This window comes from Strigops habroptila, chromosome 1 (assembly GCF_004027225.2).
Source record: "Strigops habroptila isolate Jane chromosome 1, bStrHab1.2.pri, whole genome shotgun sequence".
In the NCBI taxonomy this organism is placed as follows: domain Eukaryota; kingdom Metazoa; phylum Chordata; class Aves; order Psittaciformes; family Psittacidae; genus Strigops; species Strigops habroptila.
The window spans coordinates 98,047,255-98,070,917 of record NC_044277.2 but is presented as its reverse complement, the minus strand read 5'-3'; the positions used below and the strand labels follow the sequence as shown (position 1 = coordinate 98,070,917).

At 48.8% G+C, this 23,663-nt stretch overlaps 1 protein-coding gene across 2 annotated transcripts in view; it reads right to left on the bottom strand.

Moving 5' to 3' along the window:
* Positions 1–668: 668 nt before the first annotated feature.
* CCDC12 (coiled-coil domain containing 12) overlaps positions 669–23,663 on the bottom strand; it is a 46,991-nt gene continuing 23,996 nt past the window's right edge. The window contains exons 1-7 of one of the 2 annotated variants that reach the window (XM_030483889.1): positions 18,795–19,444; positions 16,888–16,958; positions 4,549–4,628; positions 2,166–2,227; positions 2,031–2,065; positions 1,541–1,617; positions 669–1,230 (exon numbers count right to left, since the gene is read on the bottom strand). In XM_030483889.1, coding sequence (XP_030339749.1) covers positions 1,151–1,230; positions 1,541–1,617; positions 2,031–2,065; positions 2,166–2,227; positions 4,549–4,628; positions 16,888–16,958; positions 18,795–18,797 — 408 coding nt within the window. In that variant the 5' untranslated portion in view covers positions 18,798–19,444 and the 3' untranslated portion in view covers positions 669–1,150. Of the gene's footprint in view, positions 1,231–1,540; positions 1,618–2,030; positions 2,066–2,165; positions 2,228–4,548; positions 4,629–16,887; positions 16,959–18,794; positions 19,445–23,663 lie in introns of those variants that run through there. The other variant, XM_030483884.1, reaches the window with a different exon arrangement.

The window sequence follows — 23,663 nt, the reverse complement described above, 5'->3', positions numbered from 1 at the left end:
CCGCCCATTCTAGGGAAGCAAATGGGACAGGGAGTAGCAAACAGTGGTCTGAAGTCCCCACAGACAGGAGAGGAGGTGAACTTTGTTGACAAGAAGCTCACCACGACCTAGCAGTGTGTGCTTGCAACCCAGAAACCAACCGTGTCCTGGGCTGCATCACCAGCAGCGTGACCAGCAAGTCAAGGGAGGGGATTCTCCCCCTCTACTCTGCTCTGGAGAGACCCCCCTCCGCAGTCCTGCGTCCACCTCTGGGGCCCCAACATAAGAAGGACGTGGACTTGCACGAATGAGTCCAGAGGAGGCCAAGAAGATGCTCCGAGGGCTGGAGCACCTCTGCTATGGAGACAGGCTGAGACAGCTGGGGTTGTTCAGCCTGGAGAAGAGAAGGCTCCGGGGACACCTTAAAGCAGCTTCCAGTGCCTAAAGGGGCTGACAAGAAATCTGGAGAGGGGCTTTTGACAAGGGCAGGTAGGGACAGGACAAGGGGAAATGGCTTTAAACTGACAGAGGGGGAGATTTAGATGAGCTACTGGGCAGAAGTTCTTCCCTGTGAGGGTGGTGAGGCCCTGGCACAGGCTGCCCAGAGAAGCTGTGGCTGCCCCATCCCTGGCAGTGTTCAAGGATTCTATGAGCTGCCTCTACCCAGTCCTCTGCAGAACAAGTGACAATTTCTTCCACTGTAGGACTGTTTTATTATTAAAAGATCTGTTAACAACAAAACTTTGACAATTACAAAATATATAGAAGAGTTGTACATACATAGACATGCTGCACAGCCTGGAGGATCGGGAAACTTCCAGGAGCAGAACAAACCCCAAGTTAACACCAAGCAGCGAGCGGATCCCGAGCCACTCAGCCACTTCCAGGAGAGTTACTCTGCACATACTGGGTCTGACCATGGATGTTCCCCCAGGGAAAAAGACCTCTTTGTTCCCCACATGGCAGTTTCACCAGCTCTTCTACAGAAAGGAGCACCTTGAAAAAGGCATCTCTGTGCAGGAAGAGGAGAATCAGTCCCCTAGGAAATGGTCGTGGCTCTCTAAGGGCTGGTGAGCAGCATGTCCCAACAAGGTGCCTCTACCTGAGAGCAACGGGATCAGCATTGCCGGCAGAAGCAGATCCCAAGCCCGAGGCTGGTAGATGGACCTCCTCAGTCAGAGTCACTTCCCTCCTGCTTTGCTGACCCAACAGCAGATGCCAGCTCCTCCTCTTGCCCTTTCAACCGCTCTCCTGCAAGTGAAAAAGAGCAGTGGCTTAGCGATAAATCAGCTGTACTGGGGAACCTACATGGCAGAGGATGTGAACTGCAGCCCCTGAGCCCACAAACCACCCCTCCCTGCCACACAAGCCAAGTGTGCATGCAGCCTCGGGGAAACTACTGGGACCAACAGTTTCACAGACCCTTTTGGGAAAGAAATCAAACTCTGCCAGTGCCTCCCTGGCCCAACAGCAAGACACCGAGCTCCCAGCATGGATTGTGTAATCCCTTTGGAACAACTGGTGACCCGCCCCATACCATCCCTGTGGCACCACAACGCACTTATCAGCTCAGCGATGGCTCTCTGCGTCCTCTTCTCCAGCTTCTCCAGTTTCTTCGCTACATCTCGCTTCAAATCCCTGGAGAGGAGAGTGACAATGTCAGAACAAATCCTCACCCCAGGCAGATGTGAACACAAGGGCTACGTTACACTTTTCCCAGAGGAAGAGAAACTCCTTCTCTCTCCTGTGAGCACCATGGAGCAGCGTATGTCTCCTATCAGGGGAACACTGATGGGCAAACTACTCAACGCCCTGAACATCCCTTGTCACTGAGGCCACCATGCTGACAAGCATCCCAGAGGGATCAGCAGAGTCACTTACTGGAAGCAGGAAAAGGGAAGACAGCCCCGTGCTTTGCATCTTCCTGAACAGCAGGGCTGGGTTTCCCATTTCGAGCACTTTTAACCCAACCTGGACAACCTAGAGATAATAGTAACCCACCGCTGATGCGAACACCCCTTTATCCAGAGCGGGGCTCTGCAGGCACTCACCAGTCTGGTTTCCTGGGTGCCAGGTTTGCCAGATCCTAGGGAGGAAGAGGAGACACCCAATGAGAGCTGCAGGCAAAGTTAAAGCCTGGACACAGATAGACGCACCTGGCACAGAGTGACTTGGAATATACGTACCACCTCCTCGATGATGGGCTCTGGCTTGGCAGCCTCCAGCTGGTCCTTCACCTTATCTTCCACTAGATGGGGGAAAAAGATCAGCATCAGCACACGGCACAGCAGCAGGACACCAAGAGGACAAGCCACAGGGAAACCCACCAGAGCTCTGGACTTGGTTCACAAAAGCCCATTTGAACATCTTTGCCTTAAGAGCATGGCACACACAACTGAGAACACGCAGGATGTGTACTCCTACCACCCAAACCCTTTCAGAGACTCCCAAAAATCACCTGAAAATGATGCAAACCCAACAACCATTAAATGCCACAAACAGCAACAGCAGCAAGAAGTCATCTGCTGGGTTCCAGTCCTCTTTCCGTAAGACCTGCAGGGACCAGCTGCCCCACAAGTAGCATTTGACTCACTGTGACTCATTTACAAGGCCACCATCTAAGACAACTTGAAGGAATCAAGCTCCAGCCCAGATCGTACATAAAGGTCTGCAGATACCAGGGATAACGGCAAAGCTTGCATGGCAAACAGCCCACCATCCTTCAACACAGCATCTGTGCAAGGAGGGGGTGCGGGCATCAGGGAGCACATCCCTGAGGCAGGAATCCTGCTCCAGCAAACACATATGCCCAAGGCACATTTAACACGAAACCACACTGAACCCCAGCTCCTCTGTCCTCCTCCCTCCCACAAAGCGCCCAAGGACAGACAGGCTGGATGCTCCAGACACAGGAACTGCAGCCAATGGGCACTGCAGCTCCAAAGAAGGGCTGGCTGAGAGGGTGCATTTTACTGAAAACAGTCAAAATTCCTGTTCCCAATTCCAAATGACACTCCAGGGAAGAGTCGGGGGAAGTTTTAAACTTTTACAACAGACCAAGAAAGCACAGTGTCAGCAGATCTCTGCCATGCTCCCAAAGGCAGCCTTTTGATTTAGGGCATTTTTAAACAGATCTATTCCAGGAGGACCCAATACTTCAAGATCAAGGGAACTTCTACCCTTCGCCTCCCTCTCAAGAACTGTGCTGAGGTTCAGTGCTAGGAAATAGCAGACTGAACACCCTGGACTCATGACTAATATTTGTTTAAAGATAAATCAAACAAAAAACATCCCGAGTCTCCTTCAGAACCCTCCAGCAAGAGCTTGGCTCCTCTGAGTGTCAACCCTTTGGTTTGGGGCTGAACCCGGTGTGCTCAGACACACACCCCACTTGTGCAACACAGGGTGTGCAGTCCTCACAGGTGAGAGGATGATGAGGCAACATGAGCCGCAAGCATCACACTCGCCCAGCAGCAGTGGGAGAGCTCTGGCACTCCCACCACGGCTGCTCAGGCATGCCAGCACCCTCCAGGGCTGCAGACACTCGTCTCCTAGAACCTAAACACCTCATACCAGCAAGCTACTACCAAAATACGTCCCAGTGGCTTTTGAACCTTCAGCTGGAGTGACCAGGAACACAGAGGTTTCCAAGCCACCTGATTTTTGGAAAGGAAAGGTATAACCCATCCACTCTGCAGCATGCTGGCTGGATGCAGAGTCCTGTGCTGGATTATTTTGTCCTCACAACCAAAAGCACTGCCTCACTCTCTCAGGGAACACTGCTGGTGTGGGAGACTGGTGAATGGGAAGGAGATGGGATGTGCTGTTATAAGAGAGGCTCATCGCAGCAGTCAGTGAATCCCTGCAAAGGGCTCTGCGTGAGGCAGGGGATTTTCCCCCCTCTACTCTGCTCTTGTGAGAGCCCCCCTGTAATCCAGTGTCCCGCTCTGGGACCCCAACATAAGAAGGATGTGGAGCTGTTGGAGCTAGTCCAGAGGAGGCCACAAAGATGCTCTGAGGGCTGGAGCACCTCTGCTATGGAGACAGGCTGAGAGAGCTGGGCTGGTTCAGCCTGGAGGAGACCAAGGCTCTAAGGACACCTTAGAACAGCTCCAGTGCCTAAAGGGGCCAACAAGAAAGCTAGAGAGGGGTTTTTGACAGGGGCAGGTAGGGACAGGACAAAGGGGAATGGCTTTAAACTGACAGAGGGGAGATGTAGATGAGATGTGAGGAAGAAGTTCTTCCCTGTGAGGGTGGTGAGGCCCTGGCACAGGTTGCCCAGAGAAGCTGTGGCTGCCCCATCCCTGGCAGTGTTCAAGGCCGGGTTGGACAGGGCTTGGAGCAACCTGCTCTAGTGGAAGGTGTCCCTGCCTGTGGCAGGGGGTTGGAACTGGATGAGCTTTAAGGTCCCTTCCAACCCAAACCATTCTGTGATTCTATGATCTGCCTTGCCTGCAAGCCTCCAGAACAGAGCAAAGCAGAGGGAGCCTCACAACCAGCACCACCTCTGGCAACGCTTCTGCTGTTGTGCTTCCTTGTGTCACCTCCCACGCCCCCTGTTGCACCCACCTGAGGCCGGCTTGGCCGGGGGCATCTTCCTCTTCTTCAGCTCCTCATCTTCGGGATCATAGTTTCGCAGTTTGAGCTCCCTGGGGAGGAAAGGGAAGAGCACAGAGCAGTGAGACACATCCTTGCCACCCTAGACCATGGGCTCTCACCAGTGAGGCAGGTGCTCTCACTGTGCTCACTGCAGGCAGTGGCCAGGAGCTGGCAGCGACCCATGCTAGTCAGAAAAGACAGGGTCATGCCAGAGCTCAGCAGGATAAGGGTGATGTCTTGGCAAGCCAAGCAGAGGCAGCTAGTAATGGACCCAAATGGCTCTGCAAAGCTCTGAACTTCAGCCCAGCTCTCTTCTAGGTCTCAACCCAGCGATAGACTCAGTATGGGAACACCAGAGATCCACAACCAGGGGAAAAAATTATCGCAGGAGGGTACATAGGAAGGACAGGGAAAAAAGAGTATTTGGGGTCCAAGATGGTTACTCAGACACCAGAGAGGCTTCTGCAGTACTATGAACACATGGTACAAATAAGGGAAGCAAATTCAGGTTCCTGAGCAAACGGATGGTGGAGCTGACAGAGACACGGATGATGATATCCAAGCCTCACCCAGAGGTCTGCCCAGAGAAGCTGTGGCTGCCCCATCCCTGGCAGTGCTCAAGGCCAGGTTGGATGGGGCTTAGAGCAACCTGCTCTAGTGGAAGGTGTCCCTGCCTGTGGCAGGGGGTTGGAACTGGATGAGCTTTGAGAGTCCACTCTCGGATTTTACGATTCTATGTTCACCCATCCTTTCACGTCCCTCCAGAAGAGCTCAAAGTCAGGGCACACACCTCCCTGATACTCAGATGTTAATTCTCCCCCTATTCAAGTTCTTTTTACACTTCTCCAAATAATTTGGGCCTCAAATGGACAACCATTAGACAACCTCAGCCACGCTAGCTCCCAAGCCGATTCCTCCCCGAGGTCAAAACCTGCAAGCTTCAAACAGAGGCATTTCCAAAACTAGAGCCCCGAGAACCTAGCTCAGAGGACCCCATCCCACCGCCAGCTGCTTACACATTCCTACACCACACTCCACAGGCTGCTGGATTTATATAACAGTACACTAACCCACAGGGCAAATTACATAGATTAAATTCATTTAACACTGTCGATGAGTCCAATCAGTTTAAAGAGAAACTGAGGCACTTGCTGCCCAGCAATGCTCCTGCCCCAGCTGTCAGCAGAGCCTTCAGCAGTGATGAGGGCAGTTGTGTCGCTGCAGAGGAGGATGCAGAGAGCCCCGATGCAAACACAGCAGAAGGCGCTTTGATCAGGCAGGAAAATCAACCGTTCGGTATTACCATTTTTCCTCCCAGCAAATAGCTGATACCTGGGAACATCCCCCTGCTAGAGTTTACTGATGGAAAAGCAAGTGAGAGAGAACCCAACCCAAAGGCTTACAGTCAAAGCCAAGAGCGACAAAAGGTGAAGAAGCTACAGTCCAAGAGAGGTGAGAAAAGGAAGGTCAGCAGTCAAATGGCCACGCATATCTGGCAAGCACAAAAACCAAACAAACTTGGAGGTTCCTGGAGCATAACAGGAAGGTCCTACCCTTCCCATGCCATCACATCTTCTATCCAGCAGCTGAATCTATTTGCAAGAGTCTGACCCACACCATGGCTGGTGCCACGGAGGTGGTGGGAAGACATGGTTAGAGCTCAGCAAGATAAATGCAACCAGCAGACTAGAACACAGAGCCCAGGCAGATTAGAAGACTTGCAGACATTTCTCGTGCCACCAAGCCCAGGTCCCCCGAGCTTTTACGTCAATGCAACACCATGAAACAGGAACACCTTTCCCCAGCACTGAGAGAAAAGATGCTCAAAAGAAACACAGGAGAGATCAGCATGTAGCTGCAATAACTCCCCCAAGCCAAGAGCATCATCATCCCATGAAGACAAGCTGCTGTGCATGATTTCACGTGTATTTTTAGACACACATGCCCTGGGAGAACGGATTTATTAAGTTAACCTGTGCTTATCACCATTAATTCCTAGCCAGAAAGGCAGTTCTTTTTAGGAAGGCTGATCTTGGAGGATCAAGCAATTATTTTTTTCAGAAGGAGATGCCCTCTCCAGGCACACAGAAATCACCATTATTCTGTGATTTTACAATCTTCAATTAGCAAGATTCTGTTCCTAACCTGGGAAGCTGGGAGAGAAAGAGGAGCAGTTACTTCATTCAGGAGGCAATGGGACATCAGGCTGTGATGTCTCACATCTGACTACAGGCTGGCTCACGCGCACTGGAGAGGATTTATCTGTGAAAGTGGTAGACTCTGCAGAACACAAACTTTCAACATCTCCCAAACTTTCTGGTCTCCTTAGCTTACTACATTTAGAAGGATTTATTTGCAGCTGAAAGGGAGCCAAATACAGAATCCCTAGGGTCAGATAACCTAAACCAAGAGAGTTATGAGCTAAACAAGCTGTTTCTTTTGGTCCAGCAAAGTGTTGCCATTACATCTTGACAAGCAATATTTTAAAATCATTAGGTGTTCCTGCCTGTGGAAGGGGGTTGGAACTAGGTGATCTTTAAGGTCCCAACCCAAACCATTCTGTGATTCTATGATTCTGCACATGCAGCGGGAGCTGTGACTGCTCCAACACAGCCAAACCAGCAGAGAGCTGAGATCCTCTGTCTGCAGCAGAAGCTCCCAGATCCCACATTTCAAGGGGCACACATGCTGGAGGTCTGGTTCCTACTACAAGAAGGGTGTCCAGCCCTTCATTACGTTATTGCAGGGCTTTGGCACCACTTGGAGATCACACAAGGAAGAGGAATTGGGAGTTTAAACCTGCTCCCCAACACTCTTCCCACCCAGAAAGCCCCACCTCAGCTTGCAAACAAAAGCCTTACAGTCCAGCACTGCTCATGCTCACTGGAGGTTTGCCCACAAGATTAAAGAAAATAAAACCACAATGCACAACTTGGCAGGTTGTACCACAGGTGGGGATGAGTGGTGGCATGGGCCCAGCAGAAGGGGAAGCAGCTGATGTGCAGTGATGAAGAGGAGAAGGGCTGTAAAGCTGCACCCAGATCCCCCCGCACCTGGCACCAGTGTTTTCAGCTCCTTATTAAACCCATGTGCTGGGTTTAAACTGTGAGCACTGGGAGAAAACAAACAAAAACTGATCCTTTTAATTAACTGGGTGAGGCGAGAGCAGCTCTTGCACCTGCCTCTGGTAATTCTTGGTGCCCAGCGATCCCCACAGCTGCCTCCTTGGGGGGCTCAGGGACTTAACAGCAATGTCACATTCACGCTGTCTCCCCCTTCTTCTGTGCACGGGAGGCTGCAAAGAGAGAGATGAGGAGCAGGGCGGTGCTATCCTGAGTAACCTGAAAGGCAGGCAAGGGTTAAATATATATTTAGAAGTTGCTGATCTTCTGCAGAGGTGGGTTAAATAAAGTTCAGGTACCAGCGGTTCCTCTAGCACTGTGTTCCAGGAAGACAGCCGGTGCACTTCACAAGTGATCAATTATCCGAGTTCCCATGAAAACAAAAATAACACCACAATTAACATCAGGCTCTGCGGCAGAACGGGAACATAGGAGCCAGGTTAGGGAGAACAGCTCCTGAGGATGGAAGGCACATTGTGGCGAAGCACTGGCACTAACACACTCATCGGGAAGGGGTGAGCATCCAGAGAAGAGCTGGGTTTGACCCATTTGGCTTTAGGGTGAAATCGAGTTCATGCATGGTCAATCAGCAGATTTTACCACCATCTCCTTGCAAGAGATGGAGGATGTGCCCAACCCAGACGATCTCCTATTCCTTGAGCACCTTGTGGAGTGTTTCCCAGCCCACTGCAGCCCAAACAAGGCAGGCCAGCTAGCGATGGAGGTGGTTATACCCTTACAACTGGTGGTGAGGGCAGGTCTGTGCAAGAAGCTTCTAGGACCGCAGGAGGGTATGGGCAGCTGCAGCAATTACAGAGGGAAGCTATGGACACAGCCTTCCAGCATCTCCTAAAGGCCTGTCAGGGGTGACATGTTCCGTGTTTTGGATCAGGAATGCCTCAAATCCAATTTCCACGCAGGCCTGGAGCTCCTTGCTGGGGGAAAAAAGAGGAGATCTTAAGTTTTCTTTGAAGCAGGCAGGTTGGAAACAGCACAGCATGCAGGGTATGCACAGAATGCAAAGAGCTATCTCGATGCAAAACACAGGACACTCGAAAGCTTCCTGCCAGGTTGTTTTTTGCTTTACTCCTCCAGCCCCAAGGGCTTTATGGAGCAAATAGTTTCTCAATTGACGAATGGATCTTTCTAAGCTGCCTGGTGAAGAGCCCACACACTGTTGTCCTTGCGTCAGGAGCCCAGGGAATGGGTGTGCCAAGAAACCCTGTAACAGCAATTCATTAGGTGTCACAGCATCCTCACTCCCATAGTTACTATCAGAAAACTGTCACTAGCACCTGCACTGACTAGACTGCTTTAAGGGCAGCTTCCTGGTTTTATCTCTCTGAGGATAAGGACAGAGGCCAAGGAAAGCTGGCTAGGACATCTCAGTACAGTTTTCTTAGTGCTTCTGAAGGTGAAAGACACAAGTAGACCTCAGCAGGACAGGTACTAGCAGAAGGCAAGAGTCCAGCAGCGTCTGCAGACCCTGCTTACTCTGCCCAGGATCAGAGGTAGGTGTCTTCCATGGCTCTTCACCTTTCAATCTTTCTCAAGCCCTTCACATCACTCTGCTTAAATGTCTCTTGTGCTCCTCAGTGCCAGCTCTAGGCACCTGATGAAGCTAGGGGAAAAAGATGCTTCCCCTGCTGCATCATCAAAATTAAGTGGTTTCTAACACCCAGGATCGTAGATGACTATTTTTGAAGTGCCTTTCCATTCCATCATTGGAAGAAGTTTAGGGAAGACTAAATTGGGTGTACTCAACCCTATCTCAGCAACTTCAGGCAACTTCTTTTCCAAAACCCTGGAGAAATACCATCTGGTTTGAGAATGTTCTGCCCTTTGACCTTCCCAAGCTGCTCCAGAGCCCGATTTTCAGAGCCTTCCATTTTTGTGACAGCTATTCCAACTTGCTTGGAACCAAATGTCCTGGGCAACCATTTCCACATTGTCCTTTTAAGAGGAATGAGCACAAGAATATCATTTTATTTCTCTGCATCTCCAAAATTCACTTATTCCTGGGTAGTCCTGGGAAGCCACACCCAAAAATGTAAAGGATGATATGACAAAGTTCTCAAATCCTTGAAAGAGTAGTGGTTTGGTGGACTCTCCTCTGCTTCATTGTTTGGTGGACTCTCCTCTGCTTCATCATGTGCTCTGTAAGGGCAAGAAGGTTTGAAGGAGCAGGGACAAGGCAGCCAGACAATCAAGAACAGCAAAGCAGGAGACTTCTGCAGCAGTCCAGGAGGTTTGGGGCTCAAGCTGGAGGGAGCCCACACTGGACTCTGGCCAAGCTACTGAAGAACCTGAAAGGAGCAGGGACGTGGGGATACCTGGAGACCATGCAGCAAAGATGTCACTTGGGGCAGCATTCAGATGCTCTTCAGCAGTATCACACTTCTCAAAGTGCCTCTTCCCTTTTCTGCTTCCAATTGCAAACCACATAGCAGAAGTCATTTTCAAGCTTTTTCTACAAGTCTCCTAACTTTTTTTTTTCCCCCAGGGAAAATTCACTGTATAGTGAGTTTAACTGACTGGCACACATAAACTCTTTCCTACTATCTTCAGACCCCATGGAAAGAACCAGATTAAGAGCATCTGTACAGAGATTTCAGGCTTGAATTTGTATACCTTCTTTGCCCTCCCCAGTCACACCCTCCCTGACCTGCTGCGCTTCTCTGCAAAGTCATCTAGTACATACTGGGTGCTGCATGATCACCAATGGGTGCTGAGGGAACTCTGCAGCACCATCACCCTTCGGGGCACTGCGAGACCTGCTATACAACACCCATCACTCCTGGCACAGACAATTTCATAGAATCCTAGAATGGTGTGGGTTGGAAGGGACCTTAAAAAGCTCATCCAGTTCCAACCCCCTGCCATGGGCAGGGACACCTTCCACTAGAGCAGGTTGCTCCAAGCCCCTGTGTCCAACCTGGCCTTGAACACTGCCAGGGATGGGGCAGCCACAGCTTCTCTGGGCAACCTGTGCCAGGGCCTCACCACCCTCACAGGGAAGAACTTCGGCCTCAGACCTCACCTAAATCTCCCCTCTGTCAGTTTAAAGCCATTCCCCCTTCTCTTGTCACTACATGCCCCTGTATAAAGTCCCTCTCCAGCTTGCTTGTCAGCCCCCTTAAGGTATTTCACAATCTCCCTTTTTTTTTTTTCTTGCACTTTGCTTTCTATCCAGCTGGTCCCCTTGCAGGCAGCTTTGATATCTGGGTGCAGCCTTCTGCCACGGCCTTTCTGGAGGCTTCCCTACAGCTGGGCTGGCTTGAAAGCAAGGTCCATCCATCTCCAGGGTGCCTTGTTGTGCACAGTGACTTTTCCAGCAACCAAGATACACACAGAGACAATCTGCATCTGCTCCAACTTGAAAATCAAGAAATGACTTTCACGTCCCAAACACACACCATGTTACCACGTTAGTCAAGGCTCTACCCTTGCAGTAGAATGGAGACCTCTCCTATAGCGAGGTCCAGAGCTGTTGTTTGATCGAGAGGACAAAGTTATTGCTTTCCTTCCTAGATTCCTCACCCAAAGCAGAAAAGGAGCAAGCAACAAGCAGAGGCAGAGACCCAGCAGGAGCGCCCTCCGAGGAGCAATCTCTTTTCACTGGGAGAGCACTGTTCCTGCTCAAATAGCTGAGCATGTCAGAGCACATCCTCCTCCCCAAGCTGCCAAAAGGCACTCGAGGAATGCCAAAGAAGAAAAGGCCTCTATTAACACCATGAGCCCCAAAAACTTGTCGAGGCAGCTGGTTTCTCAGGACGTGCTTCTTGAGGGAGCACAGATGGGAAGAGACATATCCCTGAGTGAAGCTGCAAGGGAAACTCTTCAGGTGCAGGCAGGTGCCACAAGGCTGTCTGGCCTCCTATGCTGCTTTTCCAGGCAGCTGAGCACATTCAAAGCAGACACAAGCAACTTGTGTCTGCTTTAAAACCAGTAAATACAATCAGGACAAAACCCACACTTGATCTGCAGCGCGGGATGCAGGCTATAGGACAAGAGGAAATGGCCTCAAGTTGCACCAGGGGAGGTTTAGACTGGATATAAGGAAAAATTTCTTCATCAAAAGGGTTGTCAAGCACTGGAACAGGCTGCCCAGGGAGTGGTGGAGTCACCATCCCTGGAGGAATTTAAAAGATGTGTAGATGTGGCACTTGGGGACATGGTTTAGTGGTGGACTTGGCAGTGCTTGGTTAACAGCTGGACTCAATGATCTTAAAGATCTTTTCCAACCTAAACAATCCTATAATTCTATATGCAAACTACCTGCAGCACCCAGCTATGCTCCTTCACATGCTGGCACAAGAGCATACTTTGCCCATGCTCTTACAGGGTTTCTCCAGCTTCTTCAGCTGGTGGTGGGTCAGAAACGATCTGCTACTCTTGAGGCTCAAGCCAAAAAGAAGCCCTGAAGGTACCTTAGTAACACCTAGTTGACCACAGGACCTCCACGTCTCCCTAGCCGGCCTCAAAACAGGACCAAGCACAACTTTGTTGCAGCCCTGCACTTCAATAACCATGTTCAGATCCACTGTCTCAGCACAGAGGCAGCACAAGGTCTGTCAGCAAACAGATGCTTCAGTTAAGCCCAGGGTTATGCGCAGCTTTGCCAGCATGCCAAGAGCTCTCCTGCAGGCAGGTCAGATGGAGGTTTAAGCCCCAAAAAAATCAACCCCAAAATGCTGGAGGATGGGTTCCCAGAAATGACTACTGAAGAAGAGTGGACTGCTGGGAAGATGCTGGGAGCTCATAGCCAATTGTTGGGTAGGAAGGACAAAGTTTTCACCTTTGGGTGCTCACTCTTGCACCCTGCTGCTGGGGAACAGGCAGAGGGACACCCAGCCTGTCCAAGGCAAAGCCAGAATCACTGGGCACCCATTGAACACAGCAACAGCCTCTGTCAGGAGGGTGCAGCCAGGCTTTGGACGAGCTGAAGCTCCACGGGGCCCTCCCTGTAAAAGCAAGTCATGTCCCAGGTATCTCCTCCAGAGAGAGACAGGCACAGCCGTAATGAGAGGGAAAGTCCTCAGCATCCTCACAGCTCTGGAGGAGAGAAGGGCTCTGTGCTGCATCAAAATTCAGACAAGCATCTTCAGGATGGAGCCAAGATCCTGCCAGCTCCTGTGTCTCTCCAGGAAGGTGAATTCAACCGTACAAACTCCTGTTCTCCCTTCTGCAGCACTGAGCAAAAGGTGCAACGCTACACAGCCGTGCCCATGCCCACCTCCTCCTGCTGTGTGCTGAACACTTCTCCAGCAAAGGGAACATGGTCCTGGTGGCCCCTGGAGATGCAGAGTGGGAATGGAGCCTGACACACTGCAGTGTCCATCAGGACACACTGCTATTGGTAACAGGTTTAGCTGTCCACGCAGATGTCGATCAGATATGCCACATGTACGAAACCCAGCCTACCTGCAAACACTGCTGTCTCCCATATTTGATTTAATTCTATTTATTATTGTTAAACTCTTCATTAAGCTCTCCACACTCCAGGATGTAAGGAAGCATGTCCACACAGCAGTTATCCTTGCCACTGCCTTGCCATCCTGCCAAGCTAAAGCAAACACTGAGCAGACTCACCACTGTATTTTTTTGAGCAGATAAAAAAAAAGTGGGTTTGACCTGCCTCATGACATTCTTCCCATGAGAGGGGAGAGATCTCGTTTCCCAACCTTGCCTCCCCCAGCTCCTCCCAGAAATTCATCTCTGCAAGCAGCACAGCACAGAGCTGTAATTTTACAGGATGACTAAGTGCTGAAACACCAGCAGCTGATTAGCAGCAGCTCACTGAAGCTTAATTTCTTAGTTAAGTTGAAGAGGTGAAGATTATTCCCCCCCCCCCCCAAGCCCTACCTTGGACTTTTATTAACACTTTTAACATCCCTGACAAGCTCTGCTTGCAGAACTACAGCCCAACGCATCTCTGCTCTCTGTGGGGCAGCAGTGCCAGACTCCAGCCAGCCGTGGCTTTGTGCAGAGCTCGCCTTGCAGATCCCGGAGTCCCAAACAGACTGCTTTTCCCTGCGGGAACGGGCGGAAGGGCCGAAGTCCACCCACACCCTGTTCCTTACAAAGGCAGATCGCAGGCTGCGCCACGGCGGAAGGTGTTTCCTGGTCAGTGGGCTACAGCATAACTGGTTACAAAAACATAAATAACCCCAGCTCTTCGCAATTACAAAGATACAAACTCGCCCAAGAGCTCAGATCAGAGATAGCCTGAGCTGAAACTGCTGCGAGGTTTTCGCAAGGGGCTTCGTCAGCACTTGTTCCTGTGGTGGTGGCTTGCAGCAAGAAAGATAAAAACAAGGAAGAAAAAAAAGAAAAGAAGAAAAAGGGGGTGAGGGGGATGGGGATATTTGAGTCAAGCAGAAAAGAAAACAAAACAGGAAGCTGCCAACAAGCGTGTCGCCCCGTAGGCAGCGAGAAAGTATTAGTGAAGGCAGCGCCCAGCAGTTCTGTCCTTTGTATAGGGAATAAAGGACAGTCTCAGGCTGGTGCAGAAGGTGCAGCTGCAGGGACGCAAGAGGAACCAGCCTGCAGCAAAAGCCCCGGGCTGCTGTTTGCCTTTCCGGGCAGGCAGTGCACCTAAACCCTGCACACAGGCCACAGGATTATTTATTGAACCACTAGATTTCCCCTCCCCACGTGCTGCTCGTGGTGGTTTTCAGCTTGAGAAAGCAGCACAGCTATTGAGGCACTTGTTTAGGTGCAAGTGGTTTGCAGGGAAGGCAGATTTCAACTACCAGGACCCCTCATTTCCCAAATTCAGGGTAAATGCCAGCAGATTAGCCCTGCCCACCTTCTGCCACCAGCCAGCAGGGCATTAGTGCAAAGCAGTTCCCTTTTTCAAAGGGCTCAGAAAGTTCAGATACACTATTGAGAAATAAAAATATTATTTCTAGATCTTAACACAGATCCAATTCCGGCAACAGAAAAAGGACATTCAACAAGTGAAGCAAAAGCTAAGATTCATCTCAGCCAAATTTGTGATTCAAACATTTCCTGCAGAGCAGATCTTACTCTAATTTGCCTTGCAAAGTTAGGTTTGGATCCCAACAGAACACGCTGTAGTTGGATAAATGGACAAAGAGCTACAGACTCCTGCAGGAAAATCAATCTGGAAAGCAGACTTTTTGCCTCAAAAGCTGCCTCCCAAAGGCACCACTCCCATGTACTCCAGGAGAAGCCCTGGCCCATATCTGTGGGGAGTTTCATGCATCAGTACAGAGCTGGCTGGAGATGGGAGCTCCTACTCAACACCTCTGCTCTTTACATACCACCCTGGTGAAGTTTCAAGGGCATCACCCTCAGGCAGGGGAAGGCTTTTTGCTGAACCTGCCATGAGATGAGAGCTCACAAACAAGTGCTCGTGGAAAAAGTGATTTACCAACTTGACAGCAGTGATGCTGAAGACTCAGTAAGAAACCATATAACTTCTGATATGCTCCAGCAGTGGATAAAAAGTATCAATGCCCATCCTGGAAGTCAGTCAGGGTAGAAAACCAGATTATTTTCAGAGATTTAGAGGATCAATTAATACTTTCAGTTTCAGAGCAGCAGTGCATTGCTGTTAGCCTAACAATGCCAGTTCATCGAGTGGTAAAGACAGCCCAGGCCTGATGCATCTTGCCAGTCGGCCACTGCATGCTGCATCACCTCAATACGCAGTGTATCAAGTGGCAGGACTGAAAAGCAAGAGCTGTTTATTCATTATTCATCATCATTTCCATGATCGCTAGCTCCTGTTTCAGCTTCAGCCCAAACCTCATGCCTCTTCTGGCACAAAACTCAAACACAGTGCCTACGAACCAAGTTCAGTCTAAGTGATGGTTCTCAAGAAGCACTCCCAGCACCAAATCTGGGTGGACTGTTATAAAGAAAGGATGTATTTTCCGCCAGAAGATATCATATAATCCTAGAATGGTTTAGGTTGGAAGGGACCTTAAAGCTCATCCAGTTCCAACCCCCTGCCACAGGCAGGGACACCTTCCACTACAGCAGGTGCTCCAAGCCCCGTCCAACCTGGCCTTGAACACTGCCAGGGATGGGGCAGCCACAGCTTCTGTGGGCAACCTGTGCCAGGGACTCACCACCCTCATAGGGAAGAACTTCTGCCTCAGATCTCATATAAATCTCCCCTCTGTCAGTTTAAAGCCATTCCCCCTTGTCCTGTCCCTACCTGCCCTTGTCAAAAGCCCCTCCCCAGATTTCTTGCCAGCCCCTTTAGGCACTGGAAGCTGCTCTGAGGTCTCCCTGGAGCCTTCTCTTCTCCAGGCTGAACAAGCCCAGCTCACTCGAACTGTCTCCATAGCAGAGGTGCTCCAGCCCTCGGAGCATCTTTGTGGCCTCCTCTGGACTCCCTGCAACACCTCCACATCCTTCATATGCTGGTGGCGCCGGAGCTAGACGCAGGCCTGTGGGGAGGTCCTACAAGGGCAGAGTAGAGGGGGGCAACCCCCTCCCTCAACCTGCTGGCCACAATCCTTTTTATGCAGTTATTCCCCAAAAGCAGCAAGAATTTTGCTCCACTTTCTCAGCAGAGCACATGTGCTCATCCACAGCAGCATCTCTGCTGCACACCTCCCACAGAGGAGGTTTCTAGCAGTAAAACGATGAGAAAAGGTCATGTCCCACATCTTCAAACCCAACTTTACCCCCCATCGTCTCCAAAGGAGACCTGACGGCGTTTTTACTGGCAGGAAACCAAGTGCACAGTCAGCTGGTCCTGCCAGGAGCTACACTGTGCCTCGGTTAGTTTTGTGCTCATATTTTCCGGTGACGAGACAGAACAGCGGTGGGGCACAGTTAAACAGCCACGTGTACCCTGTGGGCCTCTGTTCATGGAAAATAATAACCTCCACACTTAAAAAAACACACGTGCAGGGGACAGAGGTACAGCAATGGCTGGCGAATTCAAGACAGCCTAAATGCACCAGACATCTCTGATGGCAACACCTTTCCTTGCTACCCGCAAGAACACTGCAGGACAGCCCCAGGCTTTTCCTCTTTATGCCCCCATCTCAGATAATTTCCACAACTATGAGATCAAATTGACACTTCAAACCAAAAATAAATCATGTGTTAGAAGCCAAGGAAAGATCCTAATTAGCCAACACGAGAGTAGTGCCTGAACTATACATACAAGAGAGACAAGTGGGAATAAATAAATAATTACTTGTGCTTGACGGCCTCCTCTTCGTCATCTTCTCTGGGACGCTTGTTCTCACATTCGCCGCTGTCCTTATTCTGAAAGGAGAAGTTGATCTGTTAGGCCTTGGCCTCTCTGGAAATGACAGAAAGCAAACAGCAGCCTAGAAACCCTCCTGGAGGGCACAGGGCAAACAGCAAGGCGGGCTTTGAAATTACTTTTCAATTACGACACCTGTAAAATTAAGCCTGTTTTCCTTTTTCTCCCTTTAGTATTCTGCCTGTACAGAGAGCACGATAAACAAATATAAGAACCGGCAGCATGGCAAATTTAATTTTGCTCTCAGAGGCAATCACACCACTCAGCTCTGATATCCCCCTTATTACTGGTAACTGCATCAATTCGGAGAGCAAACAGCAAGTTGCAGTCAATAACAAGGTTCAGAAACCTCATCTCGTGTCTGAATTATCACCTCACATTAGCAGCAGAGGAAAAGGAGATCAGGGCACTGAGCAAAATGGAGGACAGCCGGCAGCCAAGAACACCTTACTATGTCAGTGTGGCAGGGACCTGAAGTTAAAACACACATTTCTGGATCCAGAAGAAAGGATGGATATTATTGCATAGGTTAAAGGGAAGGCAGAAGAGAGAATACAAGTTGAGGAAGTGAGCAGGCCCACGTTCGGCTGCCTGGCAATGCAGCACATCACCTGCAACAGCACATGTCAGGAGACTTCGCACAGGTCCCTTTTCTTTCTCCTAAGTAATCATGTTGGACGTTTTAACAGGTTGCAAAACAAGACAGCAGGAATCAAACAGCGATCAGCACAACAAAGGGTTTAATTTCAGCTCCAGAGACACTGTGCGGTAACACAAATCAAATTTCTCTTTAACACAGCGCTACAGTATTGTAAAGAGGCTCATTTTGCATCACCCAGATGCTGGTACTAACACCTTATTAGTCAAGTTACCAATTATATCCATTATCCAAACAGGCACAGATATCAAACATTAACAATAATGCACTGGAAAGGGGGTTGTTCAGTTTTCACACCGATTAAGTAATTTCATCCATTCGCTAAACAAAATATCCTCCACAGCAAACACATCTGCCCTTATTTTGAAGTGCATATTGTTATAGCAAATACAACGAATGAACAACTTTCTTGGAAAGTGTTGCTTTTCTGATTTGCCCCTGTCATAGAATCATAGCATCACAGAATGGTTTGGGTTGGAAGGGACATTAAAGCTCACCCAGTTCTAACCCCCCTGCCACGGGCAGGGACACCTTCCACTAGACCAGGTTGCTCCAAGACCCGTCCAACCTGGCCTTGAACACTGCCAGGGATGGGGCAGCCACAGCTTCTCTGGGCAACCTGCAAATGAAAAGCAAAATGTGGCAGCTCTAGCAGACAGCAGATTAAGCCTTTATTTCCTTGAGCATGACCAGTTCGAGGAGAAGTATTACCCAATTTAGCAGGTAATAAATACACAGCATTTGTAGTATCTGGCTATGATTCACGTTGTCAAAAATGCACAGGGGCTGTTGCGCCAACATTCATCTATCTTTCAACAGGAACAGCTCAGAGACCAGAGAAACTATTTTCAAGAAACATCCTTCCATCATACTGCAAAGGTTAATGGTGCTTTGCACCCAGTTCAGAGAGATGAAGCCCTCTAGGTCAGTCTGTTCAAAGTCTTTTTTCAACCCTGAAATACGTTCACATCTTGCTTTGAAAAATTTGTTTTAACTAGAACACAACCAATATCACTTTCAGATCTGAAATTACTTTGATTAGTTTACTTGCTGTTTTAAAAGCTTCACGGGGGAGTTCAGATAACTAACAGCCAACTTCAGGATACCAAATTTATTTACCAGCTAAACTTACTCCTAACCTCTGAAAGGAACAGAATGGTTTCTCTAGCTTGCTTACCATGTGTGTCTTGACTACACAAACTTTAAAAGTCTATTCTGTGACCTGGGTTAAAAATTAGATTACATGCAAACAGAGAGGCAATCCAGGAAATAGTTCTAGTTCAGGCTCATCAGTGACTGGAGTTGTTCAGGTTCAGCTCCTGATCAAAGGGCAATAAAAATGGTCCTGTCTTTTCAGAAAGAAAATAAAAGATAATCATCATTCCTAAACCAAATACTCAGTACAGTTTTAATTCCCTTTTCGCAATTTTAGTTTTATTTTTAACTCCATAGTAACCTTGTGATACTTGCAGAGATATATTTGTTCAATAAAGACCATGAGCTTGGCTGAGGAAGAGCACACACAGCCTGCTGTAACTTTCTGGTGTGAGCTTAGCACTGGGTAATATTTAGACACCCTTCAGACCACACAGTATTCAAAGTTGTGGGAAGTACCTTCTTGCACTCAAAGTCCCTTCTCATTCCTTTCATATCTTCCTACTTCTAATGCACGCACGTACAGCCTGCATTCCCCTCATTCTTGCTAGAATTTTATCCAGGAGGGTGATAAGCAGGTTCAGAAATCCTAAAGAGATATTTAGCAAAAATATTCACATTGAGCCATGGCTGTTCTTCCCACCACAAGCCTGAAAAATCTTTCTTTTCCTTGTATGCTGAAATAATTTGATATTGAAATCCTACCACTCTTCCAGAACTTGCCTAAAATCCTCAATTCCAATTTATTCCCCTTTGCAAACAAAATATTTTCTGAAGTTTTGACCATACTCATAGGAAAATCAAGCACACCACCAGCAAATGCAACTTCATGCAATAAGCCCTGTAGTGCCTTCAACCATGGACTTTTTCTCAACTACAGCTCTCCTTGTAGCACCTCAGATGGTGTGGAGCAGGCGCACTGCCCTGCAGCAACATGAGAACAGGTGAGAAAGTCTCCCTGGGGATGTCCAGAGCTGGAAAGAACAAGATATGGCCCATCCTATACTTTAGCAGAACAGAACACAGGATAATGAGGATTGCAGTACCTGAAGTCCTGCGCCCAGCTCTGTGTCCACCAATATAAGAAGGATGTGGAAATGTTGGAGCGAGCCCAGATGAGAGCACCTGGTCTAGTGGAAGGTGTCCCTACCCGTGGCAGGGGGTTGGAACTGGATGAGCTTTAAGGTCCCTTCCAACCCAAACCATTCTAGGATTCTGTGTGCACAGTTCAAAGAGACGGCGCAACTGAATGTAACCGTTTCCAGCCTACTCATCACTGACACAAATGCCCTTTAAATTACACACCCTGCCATCATCTGCCACTTATCGGGACCCACTAGGTAGATGAGTGTGCAAGTGCAACATCACATGAGTTCTGAAATGGATGTCTGAAGTCAGGCATCTCAACCCCACCCCCAGCAAGAGAAATTAACACTGGTTCCCTGTTTGCAAAATGGTCTGTAAACAAGATTTCAGTTTCATAAGTGGAGTGACGAAACCCCCCAGCCATTGGGCAGAGGCAACACATGAAGAGACCATAAACCTCCAGAGTTCATCATCAACTCTACAAAAAACGGGGTTCTAAAGCAATATTTAATGGATGCAGCAGAGGAGGAGTGCTGCTCCTCTTCTTATTGCCAAGCTTTTTGCTTGCATTTCCAGCCATGCTGTGCTGCCTTCCCCTTGCACACGCTCCCTGCCCACAGCTTACCACGAGGGTTTCCTGTGCTGCCTTTAAGCACTTGAACTCAAGCGAGCTGAATAAAGGCAAAGTTTTAAGATGACAGTGGCTTACTGGCGATACTGCGGGAGGGAGCAGTCACGGGTTCCTAAATATACATACAAATTGCAGCTCATTCAAAATACTTCGATGGTTTTACGCTGGCGCAGGCAGCACGCGGGGAGCACAGCCAGCAGCACGCAGCCAGACAGGCTTTGGAGAAGACACCTCCTGTGCTTTCTGCTTCCTCACCCAAAATGCTGAGGTTTCTGACTGTGTAAGAAAGCTGAACTTCCAATTAATCTAGCAGAGAGAGGCAAATAAAAGTGTCTGCACCCTTAGAGACTGTGCAGAAGGACAGTAGGACATAGAAAGGACTCACTTAATGGTCATAGCAGCTTAGTCTGTATTTCCCCTTCAACAGAGATCATTCCTCCTCCATGAGCACCAGAGATGCACCACATCATCTGGCAATGCCCGTAGCTTTGGCTAGCAATAGAAAAGTTTTACCATTGCAAGCTTTACCTCTATCCCCTGCACTCTCTAGGTGTATACACTCAGAGCATACTCTGAAATTATAATTAAAGCTAACACGTTAGGCCAAACAAATACAGCTGAGTTCTTAAGGGAATGCCTATCAGAAATCCCTGGGGTATTAACAAAGAGCTGGGGCAAGCTGAAATAATGCTACCATCCTCACGTGCACACAGAGCATCAACTGCAGAAGCACTGCGTGTGCACTCACCCACTTCAGTGCATAGGCAGCCAGAGCAGCCGACAGCACTGTAAATTAACACTATAAATTAACCAGGCTAAGACATGATGCCTCCTTGTTTAGAGCAACTTGCCTGAACATAGCTGAGAGACAGTGGTACTCAGAGAGCCACTGATAACTGCAGGGAAAAGAGGGAAATCATGTTTGCTTGATAATTCTGCTTAGTGCAGAGGTGGATGATTAACTGCCCTTGCAGAGAGAAGCAACAGGGGTTTGCAACCAACATCTCCTTCCTCCTGTGCACAACCAGCCATGCAGGCAATGGCTGAACCAACGAGGAGCAGTTTCCCTCTCCAGCCACTCCTGTAGGTGCAAAACCTGAAACCACATGCAAGATACACCTGTGGTGAGGATGCTGTGCCTCCTCAGGAGCAAGGGGCTGTAGAAAAGCAGATCCCATTACCCTGATCATTTATTGATACGGAGACAGCCTCTCGAACACACAACTTATCTTAGAGCCGCATGTTTTACGGCTGCCCCATCCCTCTCCTCTACCCTCTTTGCCCATACTGGATTTATCCAACCGCTCAGGACTTTGACACAGCAGTGGTGTCTTGGGGTTCTCCACTTTGCTCTGAATTTTCATCTTAAGATTTATCCCTTCATCATCATCTTCAAATATTTCTGTTCAACAGTTGTGTCACAACTTTCATAACTCAGGAAAGGGCGTATTCCTCCCCAAAACAGCATTAGCCCTAACTATTAATCCATCCTTCAAGTGTTTTAATGTGTTTCCCTTTGCTTGCTGGTGGTCACTTCCTACAGCTGCACAGCAGCAATTCAGCTCTCGCTACTTTTCAGTTCAACTTAATTTTCTCACCTTTCAAACCTTAATGCCACAAAGGGAGCTGAAAATAACCCTTCTACCGTTCCACTCTCGCTCTAGTGATTCCTCTTTTCAAGGCACCCTGTGGGAAGGTGTTTATTATTAGCTGTAAGTCAGAAGATTGGAGACACACGAACAAGTCTACAAATCTGCCTGCAAACAAAGTCATTCCCATCCTTCAGTCTCTGGAAGGAGACACTTCAAAGATAATCTCCCAACATTAAAAAGCTTACTGGCTTGCAGTCTCCTACCTATTTTAATTCGCAGACATTGCAGCTGGCAACCCTTGGCTTGCAACTACCAACCTGAAGAGTTTTGCTCCATGGACTCCCACACTTCACAAGGTCTGAGATGAAAAGAGTCTAATTCACTGCCTCTTCAAGGTGTAAATCCAAGAAGATTTGCATCGTGTTTTTCAAAGAAGGGTGTCTGTTGCCTCTTTGCAACACCTGCAAGGCCCATATCAGGCTTTACATGGGATCAGTGAATGCCTTGTTCTCCTAGTTGAACACATACGGGGAGCTGCATGATACCTGCAAGGTTCAGAACCTGGGTCCTGCAAACCTGGGATGTAAACCACATTATTTGCTCAGCATTAACAGCATTAGTTTGCTTTCCTCCTAGCCGGCACCAGGCAGAGAGAATAATATATCCGACAGCTCAATATTCAGAAATGGACAGTGAACAACTTAGTAAAAACACTTTGTAAGCACAGCCGAGTGTTTACACATCGCAGGAGGGCAGCGAAGAGGAAGGTTTATGGGTCATTATTAGGGAGACGAGTCCACCTCCTATCACCATGGTCCTGCCAGGCAGAAATTTTATTTGCCTGCTGAAGAACAACTGGATTTTATTGAGTTCCCATTGCAAAATATCAGGTTCCTCCAGCATTTTGGGGAATTCATGTTCTACCACTTCCCAGACTTCAGGCAGGTCACATCACAGAGCAGGAGGTAAGCCTTGATCATCAGCAGAGAGGAATGTGGGCACAGAAACCATCTCTATCATCTCTCCCGGCGTACAGCCAAACTTTGCATATGAAATTACAAAACATGAGACATATTTTACCTGCTGTAAAGCAAAGTCTCCTACCCATCATGTGCTTCCCTGCGTGTGGAGCAGGTCTTGGCTACCTGCAAGAAGTATCCACTCTGGGGAACGTGACATTTTGAGGAATATGAAACTTTCCCAGGGCATCAGCACATTATCATGATTCTTTTCTTGCTGGTAGGAGCCTGCCCAGCTATTTGGTGCCTTCCATTGTAATAACAATGGATGCAGCTCACTTTGCATCACATTCAAAAGATTTTAGGCCAAAAGATATGTTTAAGTCACCTCATCTGACTTTCAGTGCCTCTGATCTGGGAAGTCCTCCAAGCTCAGGAAGGATGCATCCCAACAAAGAAGTAGTCAGGCAAGAATGCCAGGAGGCCTGCATGGATGAACAAGGAGCTCCTGGACAAACTCCAACATGAAAAGGAAGCCTACAGAGGGTGGAGGCAAGGACAGATAGCCAGGGAGGAATATGGAGAAACTGTTCAAGCAGCCAGGGATCAGATTAGGAAAACTA